The sequence below is a fragment of the Diadema setosum genome, chromosome 18 (genome assembly GCF_964275005.1).
Source record: "Diadema setosum chromosome 18, eeDiaSeto1, whole genome shotgun sequence".
Lineage (NCBI taxonomy): Eukaryota > Metazoa > Echinodermata > Echinoidea > Diadematoida > Diadematidae > Diadema > Diadema setosum.
In genome coordinates, this window is record NC_092702.1 from 37581526 (window position 1) to 37608140 (window position 26615).

The window sequence follows — 26615 nt, forward strand, 5'->3', positions numbered from 1 at the left end:
CGTGACTTGGAGCCGACGACCTTTTTTTCGCAGCATGAAACTTCCGCAAATTGCCACTGGCATCAAATGTATTGTTTATAATCGCACGCATTTTGATTTTGCGATAGTAGCTCCTCTCAAAATTTACGAAAGTTTCATATTCCCGCTAAATTTTCTGCAAAATGAAATTCAGCATTTATACCATGAAAATAAAAATTTTGCAGAGGGCTCCTACTCAAATATCAATGAGTAGGTCCTGAGGGGTCATCTCTCCAAATTTGGTGCTTTTATCCGCCGTGTAACGGTAATTTCACTTAGCGACCTGACTAGATGGAAAAGAAGGCATTGCGCAACTTCCGTCTGCGGTTGTAAACAATCGTCTTTGACAGTAAATTCCCACACAGATCTGTACCATGCACATCGCTGTCCGATCCTGTGCACCTAGTAGATTCGCGACTCCGCACTGCATAGAACACGAGCAGCTGTATACGGTGAAAATTCTCCGCTATGATCGAACTCTCTGTTTACTACTTGTGTGCTTCTAATCCCAGAAATTGTTAGAGCAACACTTGGTAGCAGGTTTCTATTGAAAAAACAGAGCTCATTTTAGAACAGAATATGGAAGAATCAGAAATAATATCACGGCAAACTGGTCTAGAGCAGAATGATTTGAAACCCGACAGGATCAGGAGAACATTTCATGTGTGCGTCATCGGGGCTGGGCTGGCCGGGTTGAGTGCGGCCGAGAACCTACTGTTATGGAGCGGTGGAGTTGGCGATATCGACGTGCAAGTTACTGTTCTTGAAGCAACGGAGAGGCCGGGTGGTCGAGCAGTCACTCTCCCTTTCGGTATGCAAGACTGTGTGTTAGTCTAATCTCTGCCAGGGAAAGGGGATTCATAGTGTTAGGGCAATCCTAAAACCCAGAATTGCCAGAGTTAGAATCCAGAATGCACTCTTTTTGACAGGATTAAAAAAAAAATGCAATCCATTTTAGAGAGTAGTTCTATTTAATACCAAAGTCATTGTTTACCGGTACTACATATTCTGTCTCTGTATATGGCTCTGGCCCTCTGCTGAAAAGTGCAAGCAAGTCCTCATGGTCTACCATTATGTGATGTGTAATGCAGTCTTGTGTCATAATTAAGCATGCTTGAGTTCATTGCAACAACCGATGTGGTCTGGTAGTGTTGCAGAAGCTGTAAGGAAACATCCTTTGATATGTGAGCAGTATAATAATGCTAGTTATGGTTATGTTTTTGGCTCTGTGAATAATGAAGTCAATGTTGTAATTTACTAGCCTGACCAGACGCTGTAAGTACGCTGTGCAAATACAGCTACCTACAGCGACTGGGCTGTGTAAAAATTTAAACCCAATGTACGAATGGGGAACAAAAATGGAGGGTGAAAATATTTTGTTGAAGAGTAGGCTTATTGTCTCTTGTGAATTCCAAACAAGTGGAACATATTTTTAGAGACAGACAGTAGAGATTGATGCATGTCAAATACATGTAGATACGGGTATTAAAGTTAACTGGGTAGAATTGAAATGATTATATCAAATGATTAAATGTGAGAATAACAAAAACATGAAAACCATTGTCCATTGTCAACTTGATTCATTCATGTATGCTGTCTCTTCCTACATATCACCCCTCAAAAAACAAATGACAACAACAACATCAGCTGGAGGCATTGTTGAGGGAGGAGCACAGTACATACATGGATGTGAGGGCAATGCTGTTTACCATCGGGCTAAAGCAAACAAGCTCAAGCTTATCAACTGTGTTCCAGGATTTAGCCAGTACAACATTCATCAGCAGGACAGCAAGCGAGTACCCAGCAGTCTCATATCCGAGGTCAGTGACATGTACAGTGAGGTCCTCTTCCGTACACAGGCTGAATCACACTGTGAAGAGCGCAGGAACTGTGGAGATGAGACAGTTGGAGCCTTCATGATGCGCTTCTTCCAGAAATATTTCCGTGCTACTGGTGGCAGCCCGAAAGAAAAGCGGACCAAAGCCAACATATTCAGAAAACTGGTGATCAGGGAATGTTGCTATAGTGCCTGTAACAATCTTCATGACCTCATGCTAGCCGATTTCGGCGAATACAAAGAGATACTTGGGAACATGAAGTTTGCCAATGGCTACAAAGAATTTCTGGACACTTTTCTGAAGAATATACCCCCAGAGACTATAATCTTCAACAAGCCAGTGCAGACAGTTAACTGGAATGCAGAGAAAAAAGGTGAAAAGTTCTTGTCTGTTTCTAGAAGTCGGAGCGTAAAATCACATAATCAAGATAACATACAAGCTCAAACACACAAAACAAGTACAACTCAATTTTCCATCAATAGAATATAACTAATTGTTATCAATTCAGTTTGTATAAGATAAATGAGGTAAAAGGAATGCAACTATATCCAAAGAGTGCAGAATACTAAATTTCGGTAAGTATTAATTGGGAATCTTGCAAAGTTGTAACATTACACATATTTTGATGATGCTTTTCAAATGCAGAATGACAAAAATGATACATCAGTTGTGAGCTTCTTAGAGGGGCAACCACCATAGGTGCACACACAACAATGTTTTGGCCTTCATCAAGACTTTACCTTCATTGGTTACTAAACTGATGTCTCTGTAACACTGTTTGAGGCAAGTGCTGTGACAAAGGCCAGTCAGTTTAAGGATACTGTTTCACGGCTGTGGTACAAATGCATCCAATCTATTCTTGTGAGTTACATTTACTATCGTCAAAATCTTATAGCCGAACTAGAGGATCGCTTTGAGAAGGCATGCCTCTGCCAAGCAGCCGTGAATTGCCATTTCGTAGGCAGTGATCTGTGCAGCTATAAAAGGGGTAAATAGATATCTGCACAATACATTTGATGAAAATCTGATCATCTGTCATTGAGTTATTGGGCGATTTAACTTATTTCATGTCCTTTATGACCCATATGTGATATTTGACATTTCATTTCATAACCCCAAATTTAATAACTTATTTCTTACTTCATTGTCAGCACACTGTGCAAGTTTGGTGAAAATCCATTCATCCGTTCTTGAGTCATTAGGAGATTAATAAACTTATTTCATGACCTTTGTGACCCTATGACCTTTGACCAGCAGTGAAGGTTTTACCTACTGGTAGAGGTATAACTAGATGCTAGCCAATGATTGAGCCTACACCTCTCTTGCTATTGAGTATGTCATACATTTTTATTTTGCCACAGAGGATTGCCAAGAAATGCCTATTCTCATCACCTGTGATGATGGGGAAGAATATGAGGCAGATTACGTTGTGGTGACATCATCTCTTGGCTACCTCAAGGAACATGCCACTCACATGTTTGCTCCTCCACTACCAGCTTCCAAACTTGACCTCATTGCTAGAATGGGTTTTGGAACAGCTGGCAAAATCTGGCTTGAATACAAGACACCATTTTGGACCAAGGACTGGGGTGGACTTTGTCTTGTATGGGACAAGGAGCCGTCAGATATCATGAAAGATGACTTCAAAAAGGTTTGAAAAAAAGAGGCCTTCTTTGCTCTTGTGTGAAGGTTTTCTCATACAATATATATACATATTGTAGGTCTTATGTGGAGCATAATGCTTGAGTCTGCAATTCTGCTAGTTTTCCATTAATACACAATGACCTAATTCCATTTTTTGATTGAATCTCGAGAAATTGTAGCCTTAAATGCATGAAATCATTTTTCTAAAGATTAGTTATAATGTGGATGATTGTCCGTGTGTGGGACTGGTACTGTATTGTTGTGTGTGTGTGTGGGTGTCTGTGTGTCTGTACAGATGAATTACAGATGGAGCTGTCAAGCTTTGATGGCCATCAGCTTATTTGATGTGAATTTATACTTTTGACCAATATTATTGTTTTATTAAAACCTTGAAAAACTACCTGTAGAATTCCATAATTTTGTGTTTCTCATTTGCTATCAATGAAACTGTCACTAGCTGTTCTGTTTCCCATCTCTCTTTTCATAATGTCTGTAAATTTCATCTTCACTATGAATTCGAACATGTTTGTTTGTTTTTTTTTTTTAACTTTTTAACACATAACCTTGATATTAGTCAGAGTCATAGACAATGTCCATGAATGCAAGTCAGATGAGTCATTGATTTCACCATCTCGTGCTGACATCATCACCTTTACGTGCATAGTTTGGAAGAAAGTACTGAAAACTGTCAAATTTCTAAATGTTTAAATTGTAAACATACTGTATGGTGTACTGTTGTGTTATGCAGCTGTTTTATAATCTGTCTTGAATATGATAATCCATGGCAATCATCACATACTTAGAGGTCACATGCTAACCGCCACATCTAGAGTGGCATAGCCTGGAAATTTATTAACAGGTAACTATGATGCAGTATAGCATGCCTCAAATTCTTACAAAAAGCATCACAATGTGCTAGAAGTACATGTACATATAAATTTATGAAGGAATTCACTCCTTGGAATATAGCATACAGTTGAAGATGTTAAACTGCTTTATGCCTCTACTACCTTGGTCTGGAGGGTGCTAGAGACATTATATTTTCTGTTGTCTGTCTGTCCATCTATCTGTCCAGCTCACTCCCTATTGCAAGAAAAAAAGAGATTATGATTAACTTTGGTGTACAGTCTGGCAAAATTTTTCACGGTCAGATGCCATTTGACTTACATGTAAGTGCAAAATGACAGTTTTCAGCTCTTACTGTGAAATAATAGTACTTGGAGGACAAGTCCACCTTCATTTACACGAGGATTGAGAGAATGCAGAAATATCAGTAAAATGCATTGATCAGTGAAAGTCTTTCAGAGGAAAATCAGACAGTTTGTTAAAAAGTTATGAATCTTTAAAGTTTTTGTGCAGTCACTGCTGGATGAGAAAACTACTCCAGTGTATATAGTGTCACATGTGCTGAACAATATTTGATAAGGAAAATACAAAGAGAGTTCCACAGATTTTCATTTGTTGGAAACAGTACACATAACCCTCGACTTGTGACTGACATATGTTAAGGGTAATATTACTCCCCCTGCCTTCTGAAAGAGGCAAGTCAAGTGCTCATTTTATTATGCGAGAAAAGTGAAAATGGAGCCTGCAGTACATTACCACACAGTGCCTGTGCTAATAATATTTTTGTGGTATTTTGTGTGTTACCACCACATACCACACAGAATACCACAGGACATAAACACGGATGATAGGGTACCCCATGGATACCACAGCCAGCTACACATTACCACATGAGACTGTGATACATTACCACACAGTACCAGTGGTAACATTCATGTACAATCAGTTGTATGGTATATTGTGTGGTCCCAACAGGTACACATGTACCACAGGAAATACCACGGGACTTTTTTGTTAGGGTATAATTTATGTTTTTGCATTTTTGTCCCCGCCGAACGAGTTCGAGCAGGGGACTATGAAACGGGCTCCGTACGCGTGTGTGTGTCCGTGCGTGCGTCCGTGCGTGCGTCCGTGCGTGCGTCCGTACGTCCGTGTGTGCGTCTGTGTGTGATCAAAATGTTCAATTTGCTACTTCTCTGTCATTTATGAGCCAATTTTGATTCTGTTTGCTTTATGTGATAGCACTACATGGGAGCTTTAAAACTTCTACACAGAATTTCAGTTGTGACCTTTGACCTTGACCTTTGACCTATATTGTACATTTTGCTACAAAATGCTACTCCTTCGCCATTTCTAACCCGATTTCGATTCCATTTGCTTTGTGTGATGGCACTAGGTGAGGGCTTCAAAACTTCTACACAGAATTTTGACCTTTGACTTCTTTGACCTTTGACCTTGATTTTTGACCTATATTGTACATTTTGCTACAAAATGCTACTCCTTCGCCATTTCTAACCCGATTTCGATTCCGTTTGCTTTATATGATGGCACTAGTTGAGGGCGTCAAAATTTCTACACAGAATTTTGACCTTTGACTTCTTTGACCTTTGACCTTGATTTTTGACCTATATTGTGCATTTTGCTACAAAATGCTACTCCTTCGCCATTTCTAACCCGATTTCGATTCCGTTTGCTTTATGTGATAGCACTAGGTGAGGGCTTCAAAACTTTTACACAGAATTTTGACCTTTGTCTTCTTTGACCTTTGACCTTGATTTTTGACCTATATTGTACATTGGCTACAAAATGCTACTCCTTCGTCATTTCTAACCCAATTTCGATTCCATTTGCTTTATGTGATGGCACTAGGTGAGGGCTTCAAAACTTCTACACAGAATTTTGACCTTTGACTTCTTTGACCTTTGACCTTGATTTTTTACCTATATTGCACATTTTGTTACAAAATGCCACTTCCGGCGGGGACATATATTACACACCGCGTAATTTCTACTTTTCCTTGTTTTTTTGTTGTTGTTGCAGGAGGAATGGTACATGTATATAACAGACATTGAAAGAGTTGCTGGCAATCCCAGGTTGCTGAGGGTTTGGACTTGTGGCAAAGCAGCAAAATACATTGAAACATTGGACAACACCTGCATAGCAGACACCTTGACTGGTAAGGTTTGATATATAAAGCAACACATTATTAACCAGAGGGCTGAAGATTGAGGTGTGAGTCTCCTTGTCAACTTGCCTCCCTACCCAAATGAATTTTGTAAGATCACAATTGCAGAAATATAGGTCAGAAGTTGTAATCTTACAAATTTCATTTGTAGAGGGAGACAAAATTCAAGAAAACTGACACCTCAAGGTTTGATGTTGTTTTGTATGATTTGTGAGATTAGATTTGTTAGGGTGAGTCTTTGCCACAGAATATAGACAGATGACTGAACTAGTCAATGTAAGAAGACATTCTCTTGTCAGTCATAATATGTTATATATACCGGTACCACTTCGCTAGCAGACAAATATTGCACATTCCTTTGTGAGTGTATTAAGGCCATTAAGACCACTGTGAGGATATTTTATGATTTTTATTTGTGTGCAATGTGCAAGGCAAGGTGGGAGGAGTGGGCAGACTGCATCTCATATTAATGTAAATTACAATGCACTACATTACCTTCATGTCATGAATCAAAACTAGGTGTACTTTAATTTTTTACGGGTAGGCCTGTACAGTTTCAAAATTTAGCCCGTTGAAGACTATAGTTCCAAGTATACTCGGGCAAGTGTCTATTGGAAATGCATGTTGCAGCAAAATCAGCCCATCCTCAATGGGGTAACATAAACATCAGTTGACTTGTACTGTTCGTATAATTTCTGATTGTCAAGTGCTGATTCAATTGACCTCAAAATTATGTTGTTCACTTTCTGCTCTTTTTTCTAAAAGTGAAAAGTTTATTTGCTGCTCTGCCATTATTACAATCCTATATGTCTTCACCATCAGTACAGATTTATACACCAATTCCATGTCTCTTCATGCAAAGCAATGAAATCCATGTTTTCACAAAGAAAAAATAGTGGGACAATGATCATGATTCAAATACTGATACCCCATTTATACTAAGCAAAATGGGGATTCTGAAGCCTCCTATAGCAGCATTGAGCAGCCTTTCAGCTCAATATAAACAGATAGAATTCAGAAAAAGAGATCTGATCAGGTCAGGTTCTGAAACCACCTACAGGGGGTGGTTTCAGAGGTTACTATGGCAGCCTCGAGGAGCCTCGCTGCAGTATAAACGCTTGGGGGTTCGAGAACCTGCTTTTTAGCCGACCCGGAGGTAATTGCTGAAGGTCATCGCCTGCTTACATAAGCAACCCAGCTGTCTCGACCAATCCCCGATGAAGAAAGCTTTTCAACTTGCACACTTTCATGCAAAAGCCCTTGCCATGTATCAGAGGGAAGAAGACACTTGGGCCTGCTAGGGCCTGCCAGGGTCTGCTTTTGGCGAGCAGTGTAAACAGACGAGAGGCTGCTTTTTCAGAGTGGGCTTTCGAACCTCCTCGAGGAGGCTCTGAAACCCCCTAGCAGTATAAACGGGGTATAAGATATATTTCAGATGGACAGAAATATTCCGCAAATTGCCGATTGTGATTAAATTTGTTGACCAAACTGTGTTTGGCCAAAATCTACCAAATTAGTGACCCTTGCCCTTGTATTCTTGCCCATTGGTGATGTGTGTTTTGAATAAAGGGGAAAAAAAAAATCCCCATTTTTTTTTTCTTTTTTGTTCTGGTGTTAACACATACACTTCCATGCTCTTTATTATGAAAATTCCAAAATAATCGATCCCTTGATATCTGGATAATTATGCAGATTCCACTATTCAATGTGATTTTTATGTTCACACAGGCTATCCAAATCTCGAAATGAGTTGAGGATGTTTTATATTGGAAATCGTATTCACTCTACTATGGGTCTCTCTCTCTGAATACAGTATCAAATATTTCTCCTCTCATGAGAGAAAGAGAGGTTGCTTGCTATCTGTCATACAATAGGAAAAAAAGAATATTGCTGATAATCATTGTAAAGTGGTAACATCAAACTCTGCGTACACACTCAATGAATAGAATTTTAAAGCTAGTCATGCATTGCTGTTTTATTGCTCATTCCATAACAACTTTCTTAATCACAGTCAGAAAACTGTACAAGAGAATAATGATAGGGCTGAATGTGTGGGTTTTATTTCTTGTTACAAAAAAACACAAACACATTCCAATTCCAGGAACCATGGGAAGTGCATGATTTGATGAGTCTATTCATACAATTATTGTATGCGTTCATTGCATGTTAGCATTGTATATGCCACAAGTGCTTTGAGTTTTCTTCCCGTAATATTTGATGTGTATTAAAAGAGTTTACATGCAAAAACAGATATATCCATTTTCATTAACTTGAAATATTTGAAATTGAGGCTAAAAAAGAGAAAGAAATTAAAATTTTGAGAATGTCATCAGAAATATTCCTTGTTATGTAATGATCGAACATGCAGTATCTTTGAAAAAAAAAATCAAATTTGTCTGTCTCTATTTGATGATGACCTATATACTTACAAAACTGTGATAACAATGTTCATCTGTCTTTGCATTCAAACTCTGTACATGTGTGTGTGTGTGTGTGTGTGTGTGTGTGTGTATGTCTTCCTATACCTGGTGGCATGTGATGATAATGATGTAGTGAATATGTGTATAATATGAGCTACCAGTCTCTTGATTGTCATTGATATCTCCATTGCCACATGGCGTTAATGATACTGGTAGTGAGCTGCACAGGGGTCCTTGGCTTGAATGATTGACATTAGTACATTGCATTATCATTTTTAATCCTTGAATTGATAATGAAATGATGCTGCAGTGTCATGCACTATCTCTAGGAGACAGAATGGGAGGGGCTGTGACATTATTGTAAAGGTAAAGAATATTTGAAACAAACAAAGACAGTGTACATGTGTATTGTATAGATTGATAGGAGGTGGAGACAGAAGAGAAGCAGGGGTGAAAAAAGAACACCACAAAACTCATGACATTACAATGGACTACAGGCAAATGAATGGGACATGATAGGTTTTATGTATGTACAGTATATCAAGTGTGTGATACAGCCTTGGTTTAGGCAGTATCTGGTGACTTTTGTTAAAATAGCAAAACTTTCATGAAAATAATTGATGATATAGTGGCTATCATATGAAGTTAATATTATGAATTTTGCTACAAAATGTAAGAACAACTGAAATATTGTTTTACTGCATGAGATTAATACACAATAGACAACCTTAATGGCCCCCTTTTTATCATGACGTGTGTGTGAAATGGCATGTTTCCTGTGTATGTTCACTTCTGAAAGCGCAAGCTAAGTTTTTCACCATTGTGGTATATTGTGCTCTATATCAGTTCAAAAGATCAAAAAATGACCTCGTACAAGGGCATCCCTGCTGATATATGGTGTTTGGATGTTATCAGCAACGTTTAGTTACAGGGTACATCTTATGTAAACAGTGGTTCATGGGTACTTTTGTATATCATGGCCATGTACATACAGGCTGTGGTACAAGTTCAGCAAATACATACAACTGTGCCACATGAACAATATACCAATCAAGTTGTACAGTGTATTTACCCATCTGTCACCCCAATAATGGGCTGTTCTTCTTGCGGTCCATGACCGTCATTTACTTTCTTGTCTTAAACATGCATGCATGCATTATAAATGCTTGATTATCATAATACAGTGTATATTTTTTATAGTATAGTTCTGGTTGATATGGGGATTCAGGTTGTAACTTTTTGCGAGATAATTAGAAACCGTCTATATGAAATGTTCAAGAGAATGCCATTCTAAGAACAATTAAAAGTTTATTTGATGAAAATCAGGTTTGAAATGTCTGAGATATTTGACAGTGAGTTGAGTTATCATAGTGCTATTATGAACAAATGTCAAACTTCAGCTGAATTACTATACTTTCTGACTTCCTTGTCTTTAATAATTTCTGTGACTCCATTAGAGTACCAGAGTGACCAATAGTCTATGGGATGGCTCTACTGAACTAAGCAAAACAAATTGTCCCCATTGAAATCTGAAATAGGAAACAAAATAGAATATCACATGTTTGCAGACTACGAAAGTGTGATGTTGTCATTAGGGCATTATATGCAAAGCAGATGTAATATTGATATCAGCAGTTGCAGATCTTGAAATTTGCAATTCTGAATGTTCATAATATGAATCCTTCTTTCGTAAATAATTTGAATGAAACCTAAACTGACTTTTCTTAGTAAAACCAATTTGATGTGGAGAGGACTGACCTCCATTCAATAGTGTGGAATCTTAACAAAAACATGCAAACACTATTACGTTGTTATGATTATCCACATGTAAATGGTGTACAGATATCCTGCGTCAGTTCCTCAACAACCCTGCCATTCCAGCCCCAACGAGTATCCTCAAGTCCCAGTGGTACAGCAACCCATATGTACGAGGGTCATATTCCTATGTGGCAGCTGGCTCTTCTGGTGCTGATATTGACTCCCTGGCTGAACCTGTGTGCTTGACAAAGGCTGATGGACACACTCGGCCCATTGTAAGTACAACATGCTTTGACTATCAGCTTGTTTTAATTAGTCTGTTGCATCTTACCTCCAGTGAGAAAGAAAATGCCTGTTAAAGACTAGGAACCCATTCATGTCAAAGAAGAAAAAATACCACCAGAAGATAGCAGCCTGTATGGTCATTATAAGTAGGCCTACCCTGTGTTGATGATTATGATATCTAATTTACTAAATTACGTGAATCAATGTAAAACAGTGCAACTGCATAAAATTTCACATTGTATATGTAAATACTAATATTATGGGGTAAACAAACGAAGTTTAACTTACCATTCAGCTTGTCATAATATTTTGACCCCATCTCTGAAATGACTTTCATAATTTGCTTGCAATAAGCTTTAATTTTTCTTCTTTTTTTGATGGTCTGATTCGACATCACTATTTGTAACAGGATAGAATGGGGTCTAATGCTGACAATTCATTTATTTGCATATTTATTTCTGTACTTATTTCTTTATTTCTTTATTTATGTATTTATGTATTAATTAATTAATTTATTTATTTACTTATTTATTTATTTATTTATTTACTTATTTATTTATTTATTTAGGTATTCTCAATATTCTCTTTTAAAATGCCTCACATGATTTCATCAAATCTGACATTATTCATGTAGTAGGGCAAAGGATATACCAGGTAAATCTTTCAAATTGTACTGGTGGTCCCAGAGTGGGGAACCCAGGAGTTTGTCAGTGGACTGAAAACTACCAGTATTACAAACCTTGAAGATTAAACTTTCCAACTGCAAATGTAGTATTGCTTGGTTGTAGTGTAATTAGATACTGATAGAAGTAAATAGTTAAATTTTTTTTTTTTATCTTGGCAGTGGTGGCTTTTTCAGCACCTCTTGGGATACTGTAAAAGTTGATATTTTCGCGGGACTAATTTTTCGCGCTAGGCCGGGTCAGAAGAGTTTCGCGTGTTTTTAATCCCGTGGAATCAAGACATCACGCTCAGGAACGTATGGCAAGCAAAAATATTCGTGTGTTTTTAGTTTCATGCTAGTTTCTGGTTGCGCGAAATGCGCGAAAATTTCAACACCGCGAAAATTTCCACTTTTACAGTAGGTTTCCATTTCAGTTAAGGTTAGTTTAAATGTTAAAATGGACCTTAATGATCAGCTATCAGTGCAGGGGAGAGTTGTCCTTTTAGGTTTGGGTGTATACACCTTAATTGTTTAGTCATGTGTCCCATTTATAGGGCTGTAAAGTAGGACCCAGGCTAGTGTCCACAAAATTTAGAACACTGATAGTGATGTAAAAACAGATAACCTTCATTCGTTTGTGTAGATTCCTGCAGTGGTATTGTGTGACGGTACATGTAGGTAATGATAACAGCTGTTAATGATAGTTGTGGAGTGACCCTGTGAGTTTCCCTGATGGTAAATTGACGTGTGAAAATCTTGTTCAAGTTGCAGTCTGATATTTTTTTTTCTTATTCCAGGGAGGAGAATATAGAGTTAATCAAAAGGTACTTAGAGTCGACATAAACATATAATTAGATTTTATTCATTGCCTCTACCCGGTGTATGGGTATTTCTATAAATATGGGTACCAAAGTGTGACAATGACCTCAAATTTTCGAATTGGTTAATATGTAATGAAACTTAGCTGTTTGTGTACTGTGTTATATCTAAGATAACAGCCAATAAACATTACACTCACAAATACTCTAATATTTCTTTGGTAACATGTTCATTCACAACTACCCCATAAATGTTTCATGTGTAACATGAACACCAAAATTTGTAGATTTTCTGAAATTTTTCTAATTTGTAAGTACATAATTTCTATTTGTTACTCACTCCTGTGTAGCAAATGAACATACTTGCAACACACGAGATGAATCGGAGCATAAGGAAAAATTTTTTGTGTACAATTTCAATGTGCTTTTTTGTAGATATCCACAAAATATGATTTTTTTTTCTTGGCAGGTCTTAAAACTTGTTTTGTTTGAAAAAGCCTCATTGAAAGAGTCAAATCAAGTTCAGGATGCACCAATATGTTTGTTCTAAAGACTCATAAACCAGTATAGAATATTTGCAAGCAGTACCTTGCAAACATATTGGAAAAGGCCTAATTCACGGTGTGACATGAACACCAATATTAATGGTGTTCTGTTACTATGTGAGAGAAGGATTGCAATAAATGTATCTCTATTCTATACATAATCAAATAAAATAACTGTTTTAGATCAGTATTAATGCATATATTGACATGGTATGGCCTAAATTTTTATTATTCCAAAGAAATTCCTGTAAGGATGTATACTTTGTTACACAGGCTGAGGTTTCATGTGTAACAGGTTTATGCAGAACACCAAATAATCATTTTCCAGAACATTCGGTCACAATTGACACTGTCTGTACCCATTTCTTTTGTTTAATCCAAATGACAGGGTCATATGAACCTTATTTTAATTAAAAACACTATTCCTAATTATATTTTAGCATTTTGGCTGAAATTCAATATTTCACGGAGTAACAGTGTTCAGAGGAACACCAAAATGAAATTTCACCAATGAGGCCAATACTTGAGAAATTGTAGACTGAAGGAAAATTCTCTTCTAATCTGCCTAGGAAATGCATACAGAAAAGGTACTTTATAAGATACGGGAGTTTTGAACAAGACAGTAATTCAACCCCAAAATTTCACAGAGTAACATTTTTCGAGAACACCAAACACGTTTGTCAGAAAATGAAATCATGTTTTTCTTGTTCTTTGTTGAATTTGAATGGAAGTTCGACTTAATTTCTATTTAATGTTAGCAAGTCTTACAATTTTAATGCAAGCTACAACTGTGTGTCAGATTATTTTAGCTTCTACAAAGCTTTCAACATATCACTGAGTAACACATTTTTGAGAACACCAAATGTTACGCATGAAACGACTATTTTTGCACTCACCTCTTAAAGAGACTGTAACATTTTCTCATGAATTGTGTATTCAGTATGCATGAACATGTTCTAATTGGTCAGTGAACATTTCTGAGGGGCAGTTTTATTGTTTGGAAAATGTATAGATTAAACTATTTCTGAAACCTACCAAAAATGTCACACTTTTTAAACCAAAAAATTAAATATTTACACATTTATGCTTAAAAAACACATGTTGGTTTTATCAAAATATTTAAAATGTATCACCGTTGGAAAGCTTTCTGACTGCTTTATAGTTCATGACCATAATTATTTAGAAATTTATTTTCATGTAGCCAGCATAGCTAATTTCATGATTAGACATCACACAATTACTCCTGGTACCCATATTAAAAGAAATACCCATACAGTGGACTCCCGTTACAACGAAGTCCTCGGGACCGGCAGTTTTCTTTCGTTATAACGAAATTTCGTTATAACCGAATGAATAAACAATAAAAATACATAGAGTTGGTAATGTTGCGGCCCTAAATTTTATTTCGTTGTAACCGGAATTTCGTTATAACGGGAGTGCACTGTATAAACCTTGATTGGTGAAGAATGATGTGGAAGGCCCTTTACATTTGCCAGAAACAGATTTGTATCTCCGACATTTTTTTTTCTTCATATTACCCTATTTCCCCCCGTCTTTTTTTTTTTGGGGGGGGGGGTGGGGGTGGGGGGTGGGGGTGGATTTACAGGATCCTTGAAGAGGTCACACTAGAAGGAGGTTGCCAAAGGAGTATATACCACAAATCTACTTTTGAATTCTGTGAATGCAGAACTGTTGATCCCAACAGTGAAGCTTGAGAATATCCACTCAAAAGTAATTAATCTTTCCACGGTTTTAGTCACAGTAGAATGACATAAAAATACAAAGAGAATTCCACAGATCATTTTCCTAGCATAATGGAATAACACAATCTCCTCTAGAAGGCAGGGAGAATGAAATTACCTGTGTTTGTTTGATTATTTATTCTCCGTTTCACATTGAAGAAAACACACAGACCGTTACATATATCAGACATGAATCAAAGAAAGGTTACAAAATAGATTGATTGCCCATTACAGATTTATTATTATTATGATTCTGTTGTTCCATGGGGTCCAAGTAGTGTCAGTAATATGTCAAGGGAATGTGTACTTTTCATTAGAAATCGATAAAAAAAAAAGGGAGAGCTGACAAGCCCCTTTGAGTTTTTTTTTTTTTTTTGACAATGTGGTTTTTAGACCACTCACCAACTCCATTTCTGACATTGTTTTTCACAGTTTAAAAGTTAAATAAATTCAAACTTTGTGGTGCTAGTGCATATTTTGATGGAAAGTGAACATATGATATGAATCACATATATATCACATCTTGAAGGAAACCGAAGCCCATAAAATAAATGTGGATTGAATAAAAGCAGCAATATTAGTAGAACCAATCAGTGAAAGTTTGAGGTATATCGGACAATTGATTCAAAAGTTATGAATTTTTAAAGTTTCGCTTGTGTCATTGCTGGATGAGGAGACTGTTACACTTCGTGATGTCATTTTGGACAACAATATAGAGAAATAGGAGAATTCCATAAAATGTTATTTTTCATGAAAAGTACACTTTTCATGGACTTGTTACTGACGTCTGTGAAGGGAAACATCATTCCCTTACTTTTTAAAACAAGTAAGACAAGTGCCCTTTCATATGCAAGAATAGTGGAAATATTGTATGTTAAATAGTTTTATTGTATTGTCCAGAATGATGTCTTGAAGTGTTTTAGTCTCCTTATCCAGCAATGTTGGCACAAAAACTTAAAGAATTCATAACTCTTGAACAGAGTGTATGATTTTCCTCAAACTTATCCTGATGCATTCTACTAACTGAATATTGCTGCTTTCACTCAATCCACATTTATACTTGGGTTTTGGTATTTCTCTAAATTGTCACATTGATGTGAGTAAAGTAGGCTTGAATGGGAGCAGTCTTTGATGAACTTTTTCTGTCATGAAATTCTTCGTAATGTAGGTATGTTCTTAGGTTTTAACTGTCATTACACATTCCACTGGATTAATTCAAGTAATGTATCGATGGTAGGTAGTAGGTATTAAAAACAGCGACGCAAGTTATGTAATCTGAGATAAGCAAATCAATTTTCCAGCTAATCTTTAGCATCGTCATGTGGGCTTTTTTGTCCTCCATCTATCAGTGCACGTTGACTAGTTAAAGGTAAACATTTTGTAAGCCTGTAAAGGAAAATGAGTCAAAATGAACGGAACTTTGGAGGTTTTCAGCTTTTTGTGACACATTATTTTGTAGGAATCTGTGCATATTTTTTTTTTTTGGGTCAGAATCACAAATTCAAATAAGAAAATATGTAAAGCAATTTCAGTCAGTTTTAACGTGCATCATATCCATCCATCTAAGGTGTCTTATTGAAACAAATGTGAACTGGAACTGTAATGGCATGAAAATTTTCACTTCAAAAGGTAAATTCTGAATAATTAAAGACACTACCATAAAACTTTACTTCCTATGAACTTTATGTACCACTTTCATAAGTGTTCTTGCACCTTTTGCATGGTGTGTAAGATGTTTAAGTTGCCCAGACAGTGATTTTCACTGAAATAAACTTTAGAGATGTATTCGGCTGAGAAAGAATAGTCCCTCCAAATTCATCGCATGCCCTTTGAAATGGCTTATTTCCAGTTTATATTACTAGAAGAGTCTATGACTGTATGAAATTATATCACATTGCTGTAGTTTTTGACAAAGTTAAGTGAACTTTGTGTTATTCACATGACTCACTGGTTCAATGTGAACATTAGCAGTCTGAGTATAAAGCAAAGGGGTTGCATTGCAAACAAACTGACCAAAGACACAAAAACCATTCCAGTTACCTTGATAAGGCAGCACATTACTTTCATTGTATGAATTAAGGTATCTTAAACTGATCTAGCTTCAGAAGTTTTGCTCTTCATGAAATCAGAAGAAGAAAGTTCAGAGTTCAATATGATTACAGAAGAGGATGGAAACATAAGACCAAAAAAAAAATGGTTTGTTTGCCCTTTGCGAGCGACCGAAAATCATGGAAATTTCGGGTCGTTTTTTTTTTGTTGTTTTTTGCTGTTGTTGCTCTTTCAAGTTCATTTTTTTCCCACAAATTTCGCAGGCTACGTTTTATAGCATGCATTGCATGCTAGCTACCTTTTTGGCTTACGTGCATAGGTAGTGCGCTAGCTAACTGCGACCAGCAGCCCCATACGCATAGCGTAATGGGGCTGCGGACTGTAGCATTCAGGATCATGACAGGGTAGTATCGCGGACAAATATCAATTTAAAATCGAAAAATTTCTTTAATTTGAGGACTTACCAGTGAAGGTGAAGTATTGACAACAGGTTTCGTGCAACATTTGGTTCTGCCAATAGTCCCTTTCTGTTCGAATTGATGACTTAATGTGACTCGGTCGAGAGGAACCTGGGAGAGCTACACTGAATTGACGGCCAGCGCACGAACACACAGACATCTTATCCAGTCAATGGATTTGAAATTTGTGCGCATGTGATGTACCGGCGCAGCGCAGCGTGACTGCCAAAATGGCTACTTTTGCAGCATCCGTTACCAGCTGTCATGGCACCAAAACTGTTTGGAGTTCAGTTGCCAGCATCTCACTGGAAGGTACTTTTTTGGAGCTGTTTGCAAAATTTAACAAAATGGGTCATATACTTCATATTCTTTCCTTGAAAGCTGTTTGGAAAACCTGTTTCTGACGAGAAAAAGAGTTGATAAACGCACCCTAAGATGAACGTTATAAGTGTTTGTCAGTGAGTGTTTCTGCCTTGCCTATACTGGCCCTGGCAAGACATAGATTTGAATGAATCCCTTGGAGTTTTGAGTGCATTAAACTTGTGCCACATCCTGTACAAAGTTGAACTAGAACTCGAAGTACTGCCAGAAGGATGAGTGTATTACGAGATGCCCTGCCAAAGTAACAAAATTACATGGATGAAAAGGGTATTGAAAAAAAAAAAAAACCCGACCTACCGACCCTCTTGGGTTTTGACAATTAAGGGCAAACAAACAATTTTTTTTTTTTGCCTAATGATGATTGTGATTTCAAAAAGTATGATGCTCCAAATCATGGTATTTTTTTTTTCTCCATGTTCACAGGTTGGAATGATGATGACAAATTGATATAATGAACTTCAGATGAGTTCAAATGACATACCTGCCAACTGTTCAGTTTTAATCTGAAAATTCAGATTTTTCACTGAAAGAAAATGCAGTAATTTCAATGTGTTCTGATTTTTTGGAAATATTTGTAATAGTAAAGTATATGAAATTTATGAAAGTTCAAATTGTTGAATAATTTTTCTTTATTTGTTCAGATTTATTAAATCTCAGGATTGGCAGGTATGAAATGATAGTATAAGTATAGTATAAATCATTGTACTTTTTCCTTGTATGTTATGGTTTGATGATTAGAGAGCTGTTGTGAATGTTCATGCATATATATTCTGCATACCACATGCTTTCTTACTCAAAGCTATAAGAGGCAAATACAGCTAGAACACACATTTGCACATGGTGTGATCGTATGTCAACTTTCTGGATTGTGAGGATGTTTAAGAAACCAAAGTATTTCCTGCCGTTATAATGCAAGGTACCAGTGAATCATCCACTGCTTTCACAGTTACAGTGCAGTTTGACCATTTCTAGCTAGGCATCTTGTGGGCTTTTAAACAGGCATCTTGATTATTTTTCTGTTAGCATACTACTCCTATGATAATACAACTGTATGTCTTTTCAATTTTACATTTGAACTGAGACTTGAATGAAGTATGGCAATGTTCAAAATTAGCGATCAATATCCTAAAAAATATATCAATGAAAGATCAGACGTATGGCTCAGTAATCTTAATAGGTGATAGATTTTGCCAATGAGTAAGCTTTCAATAGAATTTAAGCCAAAGACCCTTGAAGATTGCACAATTGAAGTTTGTCAAGTTGTGTTCAGATGCAAGAAATCCCTTGAACTCATATTGCTGTAGAAATTGCATAATGCTCTCATTTGAGGTCTGTATTTTTAATTGCAGACTATAATATAAGAAAAGCAAAACATGAATTCATTGATTTCCATGATTAAATTCAGACAAATAGACAAAATGGCATATGCATGAACTAATATGCAGCTTCAAACAAAACAAAAGATAAACACATGAATTTAGGTTATGGTGGGTGAAGCGGCCATCTGTGGGCCTATAAAAAGCTTGTCTTATAAACAAGATTTAGGGTATATACTCACTACGACCTGGTCCCAAGATGCCATCACAGAAGCTGTTTTGATTAACAAGAATTATTTCTTTTGGTCTCTCTTATATTCAGTAGGGGCTTTCAATCATATTTTATGTATTAGCCTGTCATTTACAGGGGAGGCATAACTGAGTAAGCCCATAGGCCTATAGAGCCCATGGGAAAAGGTGTGTATGACAAAGTGTAGGGGGGTCAGAGCCATCAAAACCTGTAGGATTGGTTGAGAGAATCTTATGGGCTGTAGCTGTGTGGGAGAGTAGAGCAGCTTGCTGACAGCTAATATGCTAACAGGCTGCAGACAGAATTACACAGATGCTAAATGTTTTTCTTCTAGTGCTGACAGAACACGAAGGGGGGGGGGGGGGGGGGGACTATTATGTGACTGTTCCAGCGCATCTGGAAAATAGTTACTGTGAACAAGAAGTAATTCTGCCCCTGGAGGCATGTCAACGGTGGATATGCTTTGATGATACACAATTAATTATCACTTTGTAATTTTCCAAAAGCAAGGTAAAATAAGTTTTGATATTGAAACACAAAAACATATAGCTCTACCAACTAAAATGTACTATCATTTTCATTTGTTCTTGTCCAAATGTTGCTTGGCTACACATAATGTTAACATTGCTGTGTCACGTGCCGGCACGTGGGTAGTTTATCATAATGACAAACTCCACAAGGCCATTATAATATGTTTGATTTCTATCCACAAGTGATAAAATATTCTTATATCAGACATTAGTTCTGAATATTGAATCTCAGCCTGTAAATGTGGAAAGGCATCATGTTAATTGTTGCTAGGCCTTCGCCATCTGTAGTGATATGCAGCAGAGGGCAATAATTGCAATTACCGGTGCGCTGTTAAAGTGAAGGTTATCCAGTGAGGGATGTTTTAGGATAATATGAATCATTGCTTTTATCTGTACTGTATTTATATTGGAAGGAGGAAAGTAGCAGCCATACAATTTTTCCTTGAACTCATTACGTACTGGGGAAATTTTGCGGCACATGTCATCACCACATCCTCATCAAATGTGCAACTCTTGACAACTCTTTACTGTGTGTCTAATGCTGCATAAAGATCACATGGAACTGATTTAATTCATTAAATCTGCCCTAGATCTGGACACCCCCCCCCCCCAAAAAAAAAAAGCCAATATGAGACTTTTACCTAAACTCTGCTGCCACCATAAGGAGCAGGTGTAAAGTTAGGGATTTTGAGGCATTTGATAACCCTCCTCCTGACAAAACAATAATTCATAACCAAAATATTTATTGCCCAAATAAAGAAAAAAAAAGAGAGTTTTCATTCTATCATATGAAACACATGTACTAACAGTGAATGATAAAGATATAGAAAGATACAACATCAACCACAGTGGTTTATAAGATTCAATAGGTTCATGTTCCCAGGATTATGTCGTTGTTGTTGTTGTTGTTGTTGTTGATATAGCAGGACTGATCTACCGGTAGGCCTATGGGAGATATCTTAATATCGACTGCATCATATCTAACATCTAGCTCAAGTGAAAGAAGAGATCAAACACAACCAATTGACATGTTTGTTGGGAGGCTACACTAGGGGCACAGTCTTGGTCATGTGTGAATTCAATTCCCAATAATTCTATAATGAAGTCTTGAAAATCAAATTTAGAGTGGGGATAACCTTGGAATGTTTTTAAGCCCTAATATCTTCCATGGCAGGATGTAGGGCCAGTTATCAAGAGAGAGGAATGTAGTTATGATGTTCACTCAAAAGTAGTGATAAAATTATCATTCATCCCATTGATAGATTATAAATTGTACTGTCCTGGATACTAGACTCCATTCAAATGTATGCAGACATTACACAATTATCAATTAAACCCCAGCTCTATGGCAGGTATGGGAGAAGCATGTCAATACACCACTAAATCCCACAGAACTTTTTGTCAGGGAACATTGTGAAATTGTACTTATAATTAAGTTGTGTTCCTTGACCTGTTTCCCCATTAGTGAATCCATTTGGACGTGTGACTGTAAGACATTATTCTCAAATCTTGCCATAGTTTAGCCAGGCCTGCACACTAACCCGACCTGTCTGTTGGATCAGTAGCGGGTACCAAGTTTTTCCATTTTTTACTGGTCTATTCCTGAGAAAGTTTCTGGTCCGACGCTGATTTTTACTGGTCAGGGACCGTTGGACCAGTGCCAGTGTGCAGTGTTGGTTTAGCAGTTTGGTTTCAGTTATAGGTACTACATAAGTTGTTATTTCACAGGGGTTTAATTTCCGCGAATATTGCTAATCACAGTTGGATCATGAATTTAACAGCACACGAATATGTCGCTGGTAATAGTGCATTAACGATAGCATTAGTGTCAATTCCCGCAAACAACATCTTGCGAAAATGTCTCTGACCTCACTTACATAGAAACAAACAAAACAAAACTAATAGTATACAAAACTTTACTTAAAGGGAAATGCCACCCAAAAATGAATATTTGGATAAAGTGAATGTAGCAATATAAGGAGAAAAGATTAGTTCGAGGGAAATCTGTCAATATGTTTCAGAATTTTGTCAATGTTGGTACTACCAGTTCTGAATGAGAAAACTCCAGTATATTGTGACATCACTGCAAGACAATGATTACCCCAAAAATGAATTAATTTCAAAAGAAAGAGAAAAGTATTCCCTACAGAAAGATACAAAATGACACATATCGGATAAGAAATAAAGAAGATATGACATTTAGAAATTTCTCATTTTTTCGGAAAACAAATTTCATGTATAACATACATGAAAAATTGTGAGGGCATGACATCATCAACTTGCTCATTTGAATATTCGTAAGGACTAGTCAAGAAATGTTTTCTCAAAATATGTAAAATTTCAAAATGTCACACCTTACTTATTTCTTATCTGATTTTTGTCATTTTTGTATTGTTCTGTAGGGAATCCTTTTCTCTTTGTTTTGAAGTTTATTTATTGTGGGGGTGGATTTCTTCTTTAAAGAATGTACAGGAGAATTCCACAAGATTTCATTTTTAGTAAATAGTACACATTTCCTTGACTCTTTTCTAACTTTTATGAAGATTAATGATATTCCTCCTGCTTCTTGAAAGAGTAACACCAAGTGTTCTTTCATTACATGCTTAAATGTTAAATGAATTTCACAGATATGCTGAACCTCTTTATCCAAACCTCTTTCATATGGGAAAGCATTCTGTTCTGTTTGAAATCTCTACCCAATAGTATGTTTGATAAGAAAATTTCACTTGGCAAGAAACAAAAGATCTTTATCCATTATGCAAGACACTTGGGTATGTGGATGTAGTTTATTGCATTTATGACAATGATCATTTCATACACTGTCCCATGTAGGACAGTTAATATTCTGAAATCATGTTGCTCTGCATATAATTAAGTAGCTTGCTCCTCAATGCTTCTACCTGTTGTCATCCAGATCTGCTTTGCAGGAGAGGCGACCCACCGTACGTTCTACTCCACAACTCATGGTGCAATGTTATCAGGACAGCGAGAGGCAGAGAGAATCATCAGTGACATCTGTCTCCAGAGCTCCAAGCTCAGAATTAGTGAAGATGACAGCAGGATACGAAGTGAAACTCAGCAGAGAGAGAATGTGGAGTAAGGTCATAGGTCACGACAATTGAGATTAGTGGAATTTTTTGGCTCCAAGAGATAACACCATTATATACCTTGTTCTGTTTGATGATATCCCTAGGCATATTTTCCATATACTCTTTGTACCAACTGCAGGCTAAATGAAAATTTTATGAAGAATACATGGACTTATCTTCTGTAAAACATAATTAATTAGAGTATGTTATATTCACATGAGAGGTAATAGGATACCTTGCAAGTTTTTATTTTTGATGAAACTGTGATGAAGTAGAGAAGTTAATTATGCGTATGAGTGTTTATATTGTATGGCTATAGATACTGCTTGCCTTATACATGCCATGATCTTGCAAAATTATTGTAACGTTGAATGTTTTTCTCTTGGTTTTGTATTTATTTTCATCTTGATATCTATGTGAAAGATTTTGTCAGTACAGCATATATAGGCTCTATCACAGCTACAAATATTCCTACCTACATTGTAGGATGTAAAGACAAAATGACCTAACTGGTGTAGGATTTTGTCACTTAAAAAGCATGTCTTGTCCTTGACCAAAGTCCTTGTACAGTGCGCACTCCCATTGTAACTGACATGGCTATATTGAAACTCTCATTACAACAAAGTAAAATGATTATTATCTGTATATATCTTTATATACTTCATTGTTCAGCTATGACAAAATGTCGATGTCACACAAGAGAATTGCCGCTTCTTAGGACTTTATAATGTTATAATGGAGGTCACCTGTATAAACATCACTTTCATACATTGTAGATATTTTTAGAGGTCTTCCTTCATATACATGTATACTGTAGGAATTCAGAAAATGCTTCTGCACTTTACATTGGTTTTATTACGATCTTCCAAAACATTACTGTGTAAAAGTCTCTTCAGAATGAGGATGTATGTGCATAATACACATGCTTTTAAGTTATTGGGTAATTCAACAGAAGGCATAGTTCTTAGAGGTGGTAAGTAGAGGATAGCTTACAGTACTTTGATTATAAGGCACCTGATGGATTATTTTCATATTTTGTTAGGCAAAGGAAAAAGAGTGTTGCATCAAATAGTATGCTCTTACAATCTTTGATAAGAGAGAATTACCATCCTTGTTTATTCATTCCAGATTATTTTGCCAATTTGCCCATGTCAAATTATAGTTGTCAAATCATTTCATTTCTTGATATTGATTTGTGCTTTAAGTGTAACATTATTTGTCAGCAATCACAGGGCCTATATCAGAAAATAGAACATTATTTGATATATCATTTATTCATCTTCCCTGCGATATAACCAACCATAGTGCACCTGATTAGCTTCTTGTTTTGAAGTGATTTTACTAATTGATAGAAAGCATGCTTGTAATTGCAAGTGATTAATGTAAGTGCCAATTGACTGAATACATGCAGTCAATACTCAGTAATGTGCAGCAATGAAATATATATATATATATTTTTATACTAATGTAAATCTGACAATGAGACCAGCTGACATTCAGACCATTAGCCATTAAGAGCAGTATATATGTTTTTGATGACCCTCCCATAAAATGTGTTCTATGCAATCATTTGAACTGTGGTCAGAATTATCCCACAGTCTTGTGATCAAGAATATTAGCCTAGTAAATGGAGTTGCTCATGTCTTGCCCCTGAGTTTTGATGAAGGAAAGTATATGTTGCCAGTGTGAATATTTAAATTCTTCATAAATGTCTTTTGTTGTTTTTACTATTGTTCTCTATTGTAGTCTAATGAAAATAACTTTGGCTCTCAAATCTTTCATTTGACTGTATATTCAGGAGCATAACATGTTGGGGTATCCATTGGACAACATATATGATACGTTAGAATTTGCTGTAACACATTTCTTGGAACAAGGATAAAAGCATTTGTCTGTCATATTGTGAACTTGTATCACAGTAAGATATAAATCAATTACAATATCCACTTAAACTTTTGGACCAATCAACCTACTTGTTATTAGAGATTTGTTCATAGTGTTGTTCATAACATGAGTCCTCTGTATTTGGTGATGTGATAGGATTAGCTTAGTCTTATACTCTTTTATTAAATATAATCGATTGCATTAATATTATTCCTGCATCATTCATATCATAAACTAGAGAAATGTGACAGTCTGGAAAGCCTCAGCCTTCTGAAGTGATTGCTACTTTCCACCATTAATTATAATGTCTGGCGGTTGATGTATGTATAGGTGGATTTCATTGATCAGAGCCTTTGATTTTGACCCTGTATTTAGCCTCTGTACCAAAGTACTTTAAATCACTTCTCATTACATTCCATACACTTTTTTTTTTACATTCCCGACAGACCTGTGGGCAGAACACACAATGCTTTCAGCATCACCCTGATGCAAAGCCATTGAAATGAGTTTGGTCCTGGAGTGTCCTGTGTTCCAAAGAGAACTGCTGTTTTGAATAAAAGAAATTGTTGCAAAAGTATATTTTGTAATTCATGTAACACTTCTTTGTTAAATAGGGAACAACCTTGAAAAGAAACATTTCTGACACTCTTTACCTTGCATGCCTTGATTGTACGGAGACATTTTCCAAATGTGATCATATATTATGACTGTTTGACATTCATGTATTGATAATTCTCAGAATATGAAGATGTTAATCATAACAGTCCATTAACCCTATTCTAACTGGGCTATTTGAGACCAAGTTTTTACTGAGGGGGGGGGGGGGGTCAATTTGACCCCCCCTTCAGATCTCAGCCGCCGATCACGCGATCGCCGCAAAATTTTGCCTGAAGATAGAGCTGGATGTCAACTACAAGATTACATGGTCATACAATAGAAATATTGCCTTTCTATTTTTAATAAATTAATTATGCAAATTTGTGCATGAAATCATATTTTCACCTATAACTCCATTAAAAAGACTGGAGGATTGCTAAATTTTTGTGTCAGAATTCCTCAAGACACATCAAACAATTTTCGTGTAAAAAAATAGCACAATCGAAATCAATTTCTTTTGTTTTTTTATTGTTTTGTTAATTTCTTATGTATTTTATTGTTTTTTCGACCTTTTGTTTTCTATTGTTTTTTTGCCAAAATTTGTTGCAGGCACTTTTTCAGGCTTATCTACACTAGAATTGATTAATTTTAATGGTTAAAAGTTGAAATAATCTAATTTATATCAGTTTAACCAAAAAACACAATTTGCATTGGATTTGCACACGATATCATGAATTTGAGCTGTTTTTTGGTTGACATGCATATGCAAAACATTACGTAACTTCAAAACGGTGCACCCGGACGTCGCAAATTTGGTCTCAAAATATGCGGGAGACTTCAATGAAAAAAGTCGTGAAACGACGCGGCAAAATCTTTGCGCGTTGCGAAATCGTGGCGCGAAACGTTGAGGGGGGGGGGGTCAATTTGACCCCCCCCCCCCCCCCCCAGTTAGAATAGGGTTAAAGGAAACTACACTGTATACACAACATGAGGCACCACTGCTATTGTCATTCTGGAATTTAGTCAGGACCAGGGACGTATGTTCTGTAGACGTTTTAGGCAACAAGTTTTTCCAATTCTTTTGTGTTAAAAAAAAAATGCTATCAATAAATTATAAGCCCTTTATTTAGTGGATACTCTTTATGTCTTCTTTTCAGATTTTTAAACATTCCTTTTGACTGCATATAAAGCAAACTTGTAACTCATAGGTTATGTGCATATCATGTTCTTGATATCCCACAACTCCTGTAGGCCCTAACTTGGCCCAATACGAATTCATGTTGTATAATAAGGGTAAA

General features: G+C 36.5%; 1 protein-coding gene across 1 annotated transcript; it reads left to right on the top strand.

The window, feature by feature from the left end:
- The first annotated feature begins 574 nt into the window (after positions 1-574).
- LOC140241335 (peroxisomal N(1)-acetyl-spermine/spermidine oxidase-like) lies at positions 575-26213 on the top strand. Its single transcript, XM_072321061.1, has 6 exons — positions 575-829; positions 1666-2229; positions 3218-3507; positions 6387-6522; positions 10794-10984; positions 22662-26213. Exons 1-6 carry the CDS (start codon positions 598-600, stop codon positions 22845-22847), a joined length of 1599 nt encoding a protein of 532 aa, XP_072177162.1. The 5' UTR covers positions 575-597; the 3' UTR covers positions 22848-26213.
- Positions 26214-26615: the final 402 nt, after the last annotated feature.

Bases quoted from the DNA above. Each gene is read 5' to 3' on its own strand.
- LOC140241335 (XM_072321061.1), top strand. From the start codon at position 598: ATGGAAGAATCAGAAATAATATCACGGCAAACTGGTCTAGAGCAGAAT. The intron at 830-1,665 runs GTATGCAAGACT...CAACAACATCAG, and splicing joins AGCAGTCACTCTCCCTTTCG to CTGGAGGCATTGTTGAGGGA. The intron at 10,985-22,661 runs GTAAGTACAACA...GTTGTCATCCAG, and splicing joins ATGGACACACTCGGCCCATT to ATCTGCTTTGCAGGAGAGGC.